At 42.0% G+C, this 12,335-nt stretch overlaps 1 protein-coding gene across 4 annotated transcripts in view; it reads right to left on the bottom strand.

The window, feature by feature from the left end:
- Positions 1 to 12,335, bottom strand: part of sh3pxd2aa (SH3 and PX domains 2Aa) — a 118,098-nt gene that overhangs the window by 26,455 nt on the left and 79,308 nt on the right. For all 4 annotated transcript variants that reach the window (XM_034886235.1, XM_034886240.1, XM_034886247.1 and 1 more), the window contains one exon: positions 11,659 to 11,787. In XM_034886235.1, the coding sequence (XP_034742126.1) occupies positions 11,659 to 11,787 (129 nt within the window). The remainder of the gene's footprint in view (positions 1 to 11,658; positions 11,788 to 12,335) is intronic.

Raw genomic sequence — 12,335 nt, 5'->3', positions numbered from 1 at the left:
CAATGGGGAGTGTGAGATTTCATTTGCTTAGCTTGGGGGTATCTTGAGATAGACTGATCCTATTGGCTGGGAACAACGGTCATTGCAAACTACAATGACTACACAAGCCAGAGAATGTAACGCTGTCTTTGGTTTTGCTGTACCGTGCCCAGGGAAAAAGATACACACAATAGAAACCAATAAATGATGCACTCTCTAGATTTCTCTACGTCAAAACTTGGGCTTAAACTACAAGATTGTGAGGGGACCAGATAATTATGGATTACAAGGCTTGGATATTCTAATACCTTAGGGTGTTTTCGATGTAGGAAACTAAGGTTTTGGGCGATCTTTCACCGCTGTGATTAAAGACACGAGGAGACAGGTAGGAAACACACACTCGATTAGACTCAAATCTTTATGTGTTTCTTTACTTCAGAACATGATTATCACCGTTGTGAGTCACCTTATTGCTTCGTGTGTGGGCTCGATGGAATCAGGAGACTCTAAGCTTTCAAATGATGTATGGCATAAGCGTGTTTATGACGGTTTAATGCTTACAATTTAGGAAAGAAGTCAGCACTTTCGAAAAAACGGCGAGTTTACGTCCCGTGCACGGGAACCGTCCGCCCAAGAAGTTAAACAACGAGATATTAGGTGGTAATTATACTCGCATTACCGGACCTTTCTCCACAGCGTTACGGAGGAGTGTCTGGCTTGCTGGTTTGATTCATGGGCATTTCTTAAAACAAATCACAATCGTCGACTTGAGCGGCACCAAAGGAAACCCGAGGCAACGGTTGTCCGGCTTAAATAGGTAAAATCCGGGCGAAATTTCCATTGGCAATGCATCAATCCAGGAAGTGGAACGTCGTGGATATATACTAGGTGTTAATTACTGATGACGTGTAATTATCAGTCTTGTCATCTACCTTTTGCAAAAAAGTTAATATCCCAAAATGTCAAACTATTCCATGAAGTCACTCTCTGCTATACAATCAGAGGTTTTCAAGGGAAAAATATGTTGTAGAGAGATGGCATCACCAGGCTGGTAGACATCTTTTGGCTTTCTGTCTTTTTCACATACGCTACCAAAACTAAACAGTCAAGCAGTCTCTATCTTACTCACACACGCCAAGCTTCAGACTCCATCGTGTGCACACATGGTAGTGCAAGGGATGGTTTTGACAGGGCCCAGTCCCCCTATAAATCCAGCTCTGGAGAATGTGGGCACAGTAAAAGCAGATAAATGAGGAGCAGAAACAGTGCTGGACCCCCTCAGATATTCACATACACTCTTCTCTCACAGAGGGTAGAACAGACTGGAGACAAAGGGTAAGAAAAACAAAATAGAGAAGCAGATGTGGGTATAAGAGACTGAAAGAGAAAGACAGAAAAGCTCCCTCACTGTAAAAGCCAGTTGTCAGCATGGCAAACCTGGGAGAAGTAGGCTGACCCCCATGTGTGGGAAGTCTGTAGTCAGATTACAGTTTTTACAGAAAATCTGTCCCGTAGGAGGAGATCTGGGCCAAAGATTGGCAGCCAGATGGAGAAAAATTACTCAGAGTCAATTAAAGAAAAGCATTACTTGGCTCAGCATATCCGTGGAATTATGCATAAACGGACCGGTGGAATTCAGGGAGGGGCGTGGCGGGTAAATACTGAAAGGCTGTACAGTATATGCTCACTTGCAAAGAGATTGACTAACGACAGTAAGTGTTTGTTCATTTTTGTCCCGTAAATGACAATGCCTGATGGCCAGAGTACGCTTCATGATCCAACGAGTATTTCTTTTGAAGCACCCTTTCTTGAGACCGATACAGAGCTCAACAGAGACCGCCCACTTTTTGAACAGCTCTGGTTCCGGAAGTGACTTTCCTCATTCAATATCTCCATTGATGTTTATATAAAGAGTTGTAAGCCTGGAACCAAGCCAACCAGCTTCGAGATGAATCAATCAGAGACACTGCTAGCCAGTCAAGTACATGCACATTAATAGAAGATTAGTTTGTAACGTGAAAGGGATAAATCTACTGTTTACTATTATCTACAGTGTTTTAGAATCAGATAGCGCTTCACACTAGTTGATCTACTGCTAAGACCTTCCTTCCTGGATCGCATTTCATCATCTTACTGTTCAATAAAGCCACACGCCCAAACCAACGCAACCCTTTGTTGTTTTTTTTAACAAAATGCTGTTTTCTGCCTGAATCCATCCACCCAGAGAATGGATCCTTATGTTTTTGGTGACATTGGGACTTTTCATGTGACAGTAAGATAGGGCCAAAGTTTTAGCTTTTGCACATTTATGCTTCCCAGACAATCCGCCGTTTCCATTTTGGACCAGCTGTGAGTTTTGTTCTAGCACCACCCTCAGGAGGAAATCAATACTTTGTACAAAGTTTATCTCTTGATATGACAGTCACATTACCCTGAACATTGCTGAGCGCAATATTAACACCCCTAAACACTGCCTACAGCCTTAGGACAACATGTACATGGTTGATTTCAGTCCTTGCTTGAAGAAAAACTAAATCACTCGTATGTTGTTCATTCTGCACATAGTGAAACTAAAGTTTGTACTGTAAAAAGGTCTGGGAGGTCAGGGAAGACTTCAAATGTTAACTTCCAACAAATGGATGAAAATCAAATTATGATATCCTTGCCTACTATGGAGTTCAGCGTGGCTTCAAATAAAGCCAAAGTGCACCCTAAAAGGGGTTGAAGTTGTGATCAAGACCCTACTTAAATGAAAGAAAAGATATCACCTCTCCCCTGAGACATGACAAAGTGCATGTACATTGCACATGGCCTGTGTGGAAAAAACACAAATCACGCTGGCTGAAGCCAGTTGGTGGGATGGTGGGTTCAGCAGCAGTGGCAGCTGTGAAAACGAAGAACAGGACGAATAAAAAAGGTGTTCAGGTAATGAAGTGCATACTGTACAGCCATCTGTACAGCAGAACGCAGGGGTGGACTATTGTTTTAACAGGTTGAAATCATTGTGTGTGTGTGTGTGTGTGTGTGTGTGTGTGTGTGTTTGTGTGTGTGTGTGTGTGTGTGTGTGGGCGCATGTGTGCATGCGTGTGTTTGAGGGAGTCACACCGATGAGCAAAGCAATCCAAGAGTCCTATGAGTCCTCTGGACTTGAACCTGAGCTATAAAGCGTGGTATTGGCTGGTTGGATGAGAACATGAATGCTTGTTTTCTGTTAGGTATCAGGTCTTTTTTTTTTTTTTTTCTTTTGTCAAGGTGCTTGGTAAAGTAAAACCCGGCCTACAACTTTACCTAAAGCACACACTAAAATAGAACAGATCCAACAACTGTGTTGTTGTTTTTTTCTAAATTGATTTACATGCTCTTGCTAGTTCGTCTGACATAACAGACTGTTCTGCAGGATTTATGAGGCGCCCAACAACTAATGACTAATATTCAGAAAGGTTATGCGGCAACACCTGCTGTCTCCCACACACACACACACACACACACACACACACACACACAGCGCACAGAAAATGAATATGGACAACGGGAGAGGGGCTGTAATTGACATTTCTTAAAGCGTTGATCTCTAATTGGAGTTTCTAGCTACACCATGTCTTGCCATGTCTTGGCAGGCTATAATTGGCGGCTTTCTCCTGCGGAGGCAAAGTGGAGGTCAGGGTGAATACAGTGGTAACAGCAACTCAGCAGAGCAAGATTATCATCGACCGTCACAGGCCTGGTCACCATGGAAGAGGTTCAGAGCAATGGGAAATACATTAGGGGATGTAGGATCTGAAAAGTAAGGTTGAAAAAAAGGAAAGAAGTCAGGAAGAGAGCAGCATAGTGATGGGGAGAGATTAAAAGATGGGTTTGGGGAAAGTTAGAAAGAAAGAAGACAAAAAAGGGAAATCCAGCAGATGTTTGGCTAGTATTCTGCACTAATTCCTGATCCAAAAACAACACTGCACACTTTCCTTCCGGTTTCTCATTTAAGGATCATTATGAGGGTCATCAGATAGCTTTGACAGTCTCTTAGAAATGAGACATTCATGGGGAACCCACAAGTCATTCTTGTGTCCTCCTTTCAGCTTCAAATCAGGAACAGATCCTCTGGAGAGCAGCGAGCACTGGAAAGCAGAGCTGCTTTTCATGGGCAACGTATTGAATTGCCTTCTTATCTCTCTGCAGAGTAAGCAGAATGGGAGATTCAAAGAATATGGCTAAAACAGCAGCACAACAATGTTGCTGTCTAAAAGCAGCTGTGAAATCCTCCATAGTATTATCTTTGAAATGGACTACACCAGCTGCATTAATGGGATTAAACAGCAACAAACGCTTTTCTGACTTAGATAAACATCATCATCATGAAAAAACATTAGACCCATGCAGTGGAAACACTAAAAATGACAAAATTGTTGCGAAGTGACTGAATCCTTAAATAACAGATACAATCCTCTGCGATTACAACAGCCATCGGTTTTGCTTCCCATTAAATAGCACATATCTCATCAGCAAGGTACTTCCAAGCCAAGGGGTGAGGAAGAAGAAATCCCTTACATTGATACTCCAAACAAAGTCTATATGTAACAAGGCGGCTGGAAGTACTTGTGAAAGTCAAATAATTATAATGGTGAAAAAATATCAGTACTGGTCAAATGCTGGAATTACTATTGGAATGTAACATTAGCTGATCCCCCACGTCTTGCCGCCTTCCCGCATGTGAAAAAAAAATGCTTTTGTCTCGTCTGATGAACAATGAGTTAGCGGGAGTGAGAAACACAAGGTATTGTGAGGTTTTATGATCCCGTAGCTAACGCTAAGTACAGAGTGACGATATTACGGGGGGGAATGGCAGAACGTATAACACCAACCACATGCTAATAGTGGAATTGAGAATGCATAAGCCTGAGTAGTGTAGTGAATATGACAGCTGTTATAAAAATGATAGGCTTTTTTTAAAAACAAAAACATCCGGAAAATTGTGTTTGCTAAACCCTTTGATGAAAAGCCGGTTTGGGTCGTCTTTCCACATTTCCAACCATCACAATTCTAGTTTGGGTTGAAGTAAACACGTAGTTTACTGATAAACACGTGAATAAATGTTGGCTCTACACACACTAAAATTATTGCTTTTTTAAATGGAGTCTGGTGGGTTTAGCGCTAGCCACCTCAGAACTGTTTCTGGTTAAAAAGAAAGGTCTGAAAGACGTATTAAAAAGGTCTATCTCTGGAGGGATCCTTTATATAATGTTTTCAGACACCTAAAATAATAATCTGAGCGATTTAGTGGCAAAAAGGGCTCTTATAGTGGACCAAACAGATGCTGAACATTTGCCCCATATAGGGCAACACTGCAGCCTTGTCACTGGCTGCCGGTTATAGCGTTCACGCTTAATACTGGACCAATTTCAATGATTGCTGTTCCCATCAGTCACAAAAATATAAGCGATAAGGTTCGGATTGAAAAAAATGGTAGTTACCCTTTAACTATATTATGGACAAGTTATCTAGGAAACTCCCATGTTTCCTACTACGTTGGAAAAACCTTAAGGTTATCAACATAACCTTTAAATGTCAACTTACAATGGGGGATATACTTCCACAAACTGAGCACCGCACACATTTTTCTACCATATGAAAAGTTTGAATAGACTAAAACACGTTTCTGCTATGAATAAGTGTCACAATTGGAATCCACTTTAATGGCCCTTCACCATGAAAAAGAAAAAACTTTCTTAAAAACGACCTCTAAAGCATGGAGTGTAGAAGATTGGATTTTTTGGTTGAATACCATTTTATGACACTTCAAAGCTTGTCTTAAGTTAAAAATAGGGTATATGAGGGGGAACCCAAGCCCTTCCCTGCTGTTCCTTCCTAAAAAGTCAGTGCTGATTTCAAGGTTCTGGTCTTTACTGACACTGTAAGATGGAAGCATTACATCCCAGTTTGAAGCTCATGTTACCTGGTTAAAGTTTTCATTAAACACAGGGGTCCTGTTACTGAGCCAGACTTGTTACAAGTGAAAGGGGATAGCCAGTGGTGGGGCTTTCAATAACCAGTGTTGACTACACATCACGTTCAGTGGGGTCAAGCTAAACCTCTGTGTGTGCTAGCATGTGCTACCACCATCTAGCTAAAATCTCCCGTGACACATACACTAACACTAGCATCTAATAGCTGATTAAAGAGGAAATGCAGAGCATTCAGCAGCCAGTATCTGTACACATCTCAGCGATCATTAAAACGTGTTTTTTTTTTTTTTAAACCTGGTCAGCTTAAAGTAGACTCCTCTGAGCCTTTGCTATCCCTTCAACTCTAAGAATGAAGTGAATGAAGCAGTTTAAAACTTTTTTTACTGTCTAAGGATGAAGCTGGCTAACATGGTCAACCTAGAAAGGTGTGAGAATGATACTAGGACTCTCATCTCTGCGCTCAAGACACACCACCCTGATTGATGCTGGCTGGTTTTATAGCCTGGAGTCAATGCTAACGCTCGCCTCTAGCCTCCCATTTGAATTCTGTCCAAAACAGCCTTCTCTGATCCTGAACATCCTTTAAGCTAGCCCTCAGTACACCTTGATTAAATACATAGGCTACATTTGACAGCCTAAGGCAAAGGATATGCCGTGCTGACTTCTATGCAAAACATTTTAAAGTTCCTCCCAGAGAAGGCTTTCAAAAGGAAATAATGCATCTTTTCCCATTTTGACATTGTTGTCATTTTTAAGGTTTTTGACAGCCCCCTGGTATATTTCATTAACATGGATACTGCAGTTTAGAGTTTTTGAGCTTGCTTCCTTCTGCCAAGGAGGTAATGTTTATGGTTCCGTTTGTTTGTTGGTTTGTTTTTTTGTCTGTCTGTCAGCAGGATTACGTAAAAACTACTGGCCTGATTTTCATGAAACCTGGTGGAAGGGTGTAGCATTGGCCAAGAAGGAACCCATTATATTTTACAAATTACACATACACAAATTATTTTTCACTTTCGTTAGAATTGCGAGATAGGGCATGACCTTGGCAGAGGTCTGAGCTCTCTGAGTGCTCTTTAAGTTTTACAATGGTTCCATAAACCAAAGATATGTCATTCATATCTTCAGGCTTTGTCATAGTCTGAATTGGGCTATTGGTGTAGTTCTGAAACAGTTAGTTAATTACTGGATTAGTGTTGGCTGTTTTAAATTTGATATCATAGTAAATTGAATATCATAACTGATGATGGGCAATGATCTTTAGGACAATAATAATGACCTTTGTCTCAAACCTTAAAACCAAACTTCTATGTAAGCTTTCAAACTATATTTTCCTAACACATGAGGTAAAACCTTTAGGGGTAGGTAGTCTAATATATTGGTAATGATAGAAACACTAAAAGAGACGGATTTCTTGACATTTTCCAGCCACTACAAATGCTGCAATTATTTCATAGCCTTAAGGTAAGGTTTACTCTAAGCCAATTGGAGCTTGTAGTTCAAATGACCTAATGTAATGTGAGGTTCTGATACTAAATTTTAGCTCAAGGCTTTCTTCTTGTGAAACTAATCTGCACAGGGAACGGAGTCAAACTACAAAAAGCAAAGCACAAGGTAAACCTTTGAAAATGGGTTGGACTGAGCGCTGCCAGCCTCACCAGATCTCCAGGGCACTGGGAAAGTGCTTATGGTGGTAAAATGTTGCCAAAACCTCTGTCATTGGTCTCCCTCAGACAGCATTTTACCTACTGGCAAGCAATACCACATAACTGGGAGATGTCTGTTACGTTTACATGTAGGCCATTGCAATTTGTTACTGAAGTCCACAAAAACATTACTGTTTTTTATTGAAATAAAGGATGCGTACTATCTGGTAACACAACAGGAGGTCGTACTCTATGTGAGGTGTAGAGTCAAGTCCAGAGAGGGGTAAATCAATCCGTATAATTTTTTAAGTCAACTTTGACAAAATGCCCCTGAAACTTGGCAGCAAGAAGGGCCAAGACATTTGGGCAAATGGCTTCTCCGGCTGGTGTTGTGGCTTGGACGGTACACTAACTCAAAAGATCCTGTTTGCAGTTCAGAGTCTAGGTCCTCCTGGCAGATCCATTAGTGCCCCCCCCCCCGTCACTGTAGAGTGAAAGGCTAGTTGCTTAAATTTACAGTTCATTCTTGGAGATGATATCAGAAAGTGAGGGAGAAAACGTGTATGATTAATGCTCAATGTACACATGCTCATTGTGTTTGTCTGGGCGTTGTGCCTTCACAGGAGACAATAGAGAGCTAAAAGAAAGTGGATGAGAAAGGGAGAGATTACACGTAACAAAGGCAGTGGAAACGTTGCTATAACAAAGGCCATGGTCTTAGACCCAAAGGCTATCACAACATGCCAAAGCTTAAAAATTGAATGTACACACATTTGGCAACAGTTAGGTTTTTCATGAACACCCACTAGTGTCCATGCTTACTTTCCTTGTAAGATAAGAAAAGCCTGACAGTAAAGGTCTTAATCCAAAACAAACTTGTGAAAAAAACAGACTTGCATAAATAATGCATAAATAATATTTGAAACAAAAAGACCCCAAAGCGTTATGGTGCCTTGTCCAAATAGATCTAATTTAACCATAATGTGGTCAACCTGCAGACTCAAAGACCTCTACCTGGCAGGGACAGTGTACGGACAGTATCTCAGGGATGACTGTCGGTTGGTCCACCACTTTGGTCCAGACTGAAATATTATAACCACTTGATGGATTGCCATGCAATTTGATAGAGGTATTCATGGTCATCAGAGGAGGAATCCTAATGACTTTGATGATCTTGTGACTTTTCCTTTCATGCCACAACAAGGTGGCAATTTGTAGTTTTTTAAGTGAAATTAGTCAAAATTGTAGTTAGCCAACTAGTGGATGGTTGCGTTAAAATCTGGAACAGATAACCAGGGTGCCTAGGGAAGGAATTTTAATGCTTTTTGTGGATCTTTTGACGTTTTATTCTAACGCCACATGTGGGTCCAAGTTTTTTCTTTTACGCAGTAAAATAATTGCTGTATGACTAATTTCTCCCTTAAACATGTTTGTAGCTGTAAACAACTGCCTGCACTGCACTGACCATGAAGGGACTATGTAGGTAAATCACATTTCTCACTTATCAATCGCAGAAAAGACAATTAAACATGCCTTTAGAAACCTGCAGCTTAACATTTTACTAGCAATTGATTTGTTCTATGTGCCCCATCTTGTATTACAACAGGGACACAGGTCTGTGGATTGTTTGCCTTTCCGTAGTCCTTGGCCTTTTTGGGTTAAATTGGATCTATTTGGATTACTATTATTTGGATTTGGACTACCCTTAGATTGCTTTTGGATCAGGTCGGGTTTCAAATATTATTTTATTAGGTTGATTCAATCACAACTTTGTTCTGAATCAAGACATTTTTGCCTTTCCCTAGTCCTACACATATATTATTTAACTGGTCACATATGCAGAATTATTTTTCTCCAGCTGGGACATTCCTCTCTCCCGACGCTCAATGGTTCCCATGTCCGAGGAGAAACCAGAAGGGAGAAAACCAGGACATTGGTCCAGACGTGGCCTCTACTCCTCTCTCAGGGACAATTCCGGCCTGTCCAACCCCCACCCCCTTGGTGCTACATAAATCTCACTCTACTAGATAGCAGTTCCTAAAGATACTTCTGCAAGGATACTTAGACACAGAATAAACACACATATTGGGTCAAGCCTGTAGACACTTAAAAACTGGTTGAAATATTCTGCATTGGAACAAGAAACAGCATAATAATGCGAGATACCATCTGTGCACAATGTGTGAAGGAAAGAAAGGAAAAAAACAGGTAAAATATGGATTTCAGTCTTGCTTGGAGATGACTAAAATACTTTACATACCGACTATGATGTTTGAAGAAGAAAAAGCTCTAATTAACAGCCAAACTGTCAGTGTCTCTACATTGAAAACGTTAAATAAGCATGCGCAGAACAGGAGGCTGCAGTAAAGCCTTGGAAGCGGGAAGGGGTTTGTGGGATATTATACGAGCTCTTAGACGTGTTTGTCTTGGCATGGCCTCCGAGTGATGTCATCATCAACATCATCATCAGCATGGCTGTGGCTCCACTTTTTTTGGCCCGGTAAATGACGACAGCACACACATCCACTCCTCGGGGCAAAAGTTCCTCAGAGCTCAGAAATGGCTCATATTGCTGTAAGTGCTTTGATTAATGTTAAATGTTCACATTCAAAATGGAGCTTTCGGATGGGTCTGGTGAGCAGATGCCGTCTGGCCAGATATTCAGAAATGGGATCACAGAAGACAACGACTGTGTGGCTAAGGCACAATTATGAATATTCATTAAACAAAACGTTCAATGATGCATGTACCTCACTCCAAAGAGTTTTTGGTAATTAATGTTGCATGAGAAAAATGAATTTCCCCTCAAGTCAAGAGTTAACAGGAACCCTTGACATTTCAAAACCTCACAAACAAATCCGAAAAGAGAGCCGGAAATTAAGACATACGTGTCCTTAAAGTCTGTGTTGAGAAGGCATCCACTTCTCATCCACACTCTCGCGTACAATTTCACCAAAAGCCACATGACAAAGGAAATCATTTCCCATGCAATTTCTTTACTCTGTCAAAACATAATTGAACAATTACCTCATTTCTGCTGACAGGGGACAAAAAGGAAAGCACCAATTGCTATGTGAATCAAACACAAGGAAATTACAAGCTGTTTCGAAACTGTCTCATTAAGGCACATAATCACTCAAAGATGTGCAAGCCAAGATATCTTAAAGAAAATAAATTCATACACGTAAAAAGTGTATAGATAAGAGCGCCGAGAACGATGGGGACACGGCGTATTCGTGCCAAGCTTTCTGCTGAGTTCTCTTGAGTTGTGCAAGCTGCTGCTTGTCAGTGGCTGTTTGCGTAGAAAATCAAATCCAGCTTTGCGATTGCTAAACACCGTTTTTTTCAGGGGGAAGGCAAGGTTAAAAAGGGAAGTGCTGCTCTGTTGGTGATGCAAATACTAGCAGTGTTCAGTTGGTCGTCATTGTTTGACAAATATTGTCTCTGTAGTTCTCTGTATACAAATTGGATGTTGCATTATCCCAGTTTAAGCAATCAAACAACTCTCATTTTAGAAAGCTGAAAAATGACTTCTGAATTTACTTGAGGCTCTTGTTGCATTGCAAAACTGCAAGCCATAACACTGCCATTCCTCCACATGCTGACTTCTGCCAGCCAAACAGCACCTCCAGGTGGTGCCAAGCCCCAGCTGATGATCAGGAGATTAGGAGAAGCGGGGAGAGACTGAGAGAGAGAGAATAAGGGAGACCAGAGGAGTGGGAGGGTAGTTGGAGAGGGGGACTCTTGCGGACAAACGGGTAAGAGAAGGAGGGAGTCAAATCAAGAGAAGGGACACAGAGAGCTGGTGAGTGAGCGTGCCTCTCTGTGCATGTGAAGAATATGTTTATGCTACTAATGTGTACTCAGAGAAGGGGGAGATACAAACAGGAAGAAACAAACCAAATGTCAAGCACTTCTAACATATCTTTTCTTAATAACAGAGCCACATTTGTGTGTTACTTTTCACTCAACATACAGTATGTTTCTAATAATGTTCTGTTATGGACCTAAGTGTGTGGATGGCTGTCAGAGTTCAGTAAGACATACTTGGCACAAAAACAAAACAAGAATCCACTCACCACTTTCACTCTTCTCAATCACGTCCACCGTCTCGCCGGCCTTGAGGCTGATCTCCGAGTTCTCCTGCCTCTCGTAGTTGGCCACAGCCACGTACTGCTCCAGCACCATGGGCTCCGAGCTGTCAATCCCTGAGGGGAAGAAACAGGCTGTCAGCCACCTGCCCGCCGTGGCACCCCGCAATCGCCCCCTGCAACCAACTACACCGCTGCCGCTGTGCACCCGGTACGCCGCCATCGGCCAATCCCCGCTCCTTGCCGCTGTTTCTGCCTGACCAATCAGAACGTGAGCTCACGACTTGGCTGCATAGTCCCAAACGTCTTGCCATATAGCTGAGTCGACCCCCGGCCCACAGCAACGGACTGAGGAGCATTGGAAGGGAATCAAAACAAAAGGAGGGCACGGGATATAGATGTTTGCAGGGGCTGCATCTCTCGTCTAAAGTGGATCCATGGCCTGGACGTAAAACTTTTAAGATTCCAAAAAGGAAGAAGACAGAGAAGTAAAAAGAAACGGGAGACGGAGAAGAGCTGCTAAAGGTTGGAGGGGAAGACTGGGGAGCGAGTGAGTGGAAGAATGGTGAAGTTTCCCTGTGGAAAATCATCAGTGCGGTTGAGAGAAAAGGCCTCCCCTCCACTGCCTTTGGGAGCCAGCCGTTGGACGGCGAGTCGGGAGGGGG

Source organism: Etheostoma cragini, chromosome 2, assembly GCF_013103735.1.
Source record: "Etheostoma cragini isolate CJK2018 chromosome 2, CSU_Ecrag_1.0, whole genome shotgun sequence".
Taxonomy (NCBI): domain Eukaryota; kingdom Metazoa; phylum Chordata; class Actinopteri; order Perciformes; family Percidae; genus Etheostoma; species Etheostoma cragini.
Note: the sequence above shows the minus strand (reverse complement) of the source record. Positions and strands in the feature narration are given on the sequence as shown.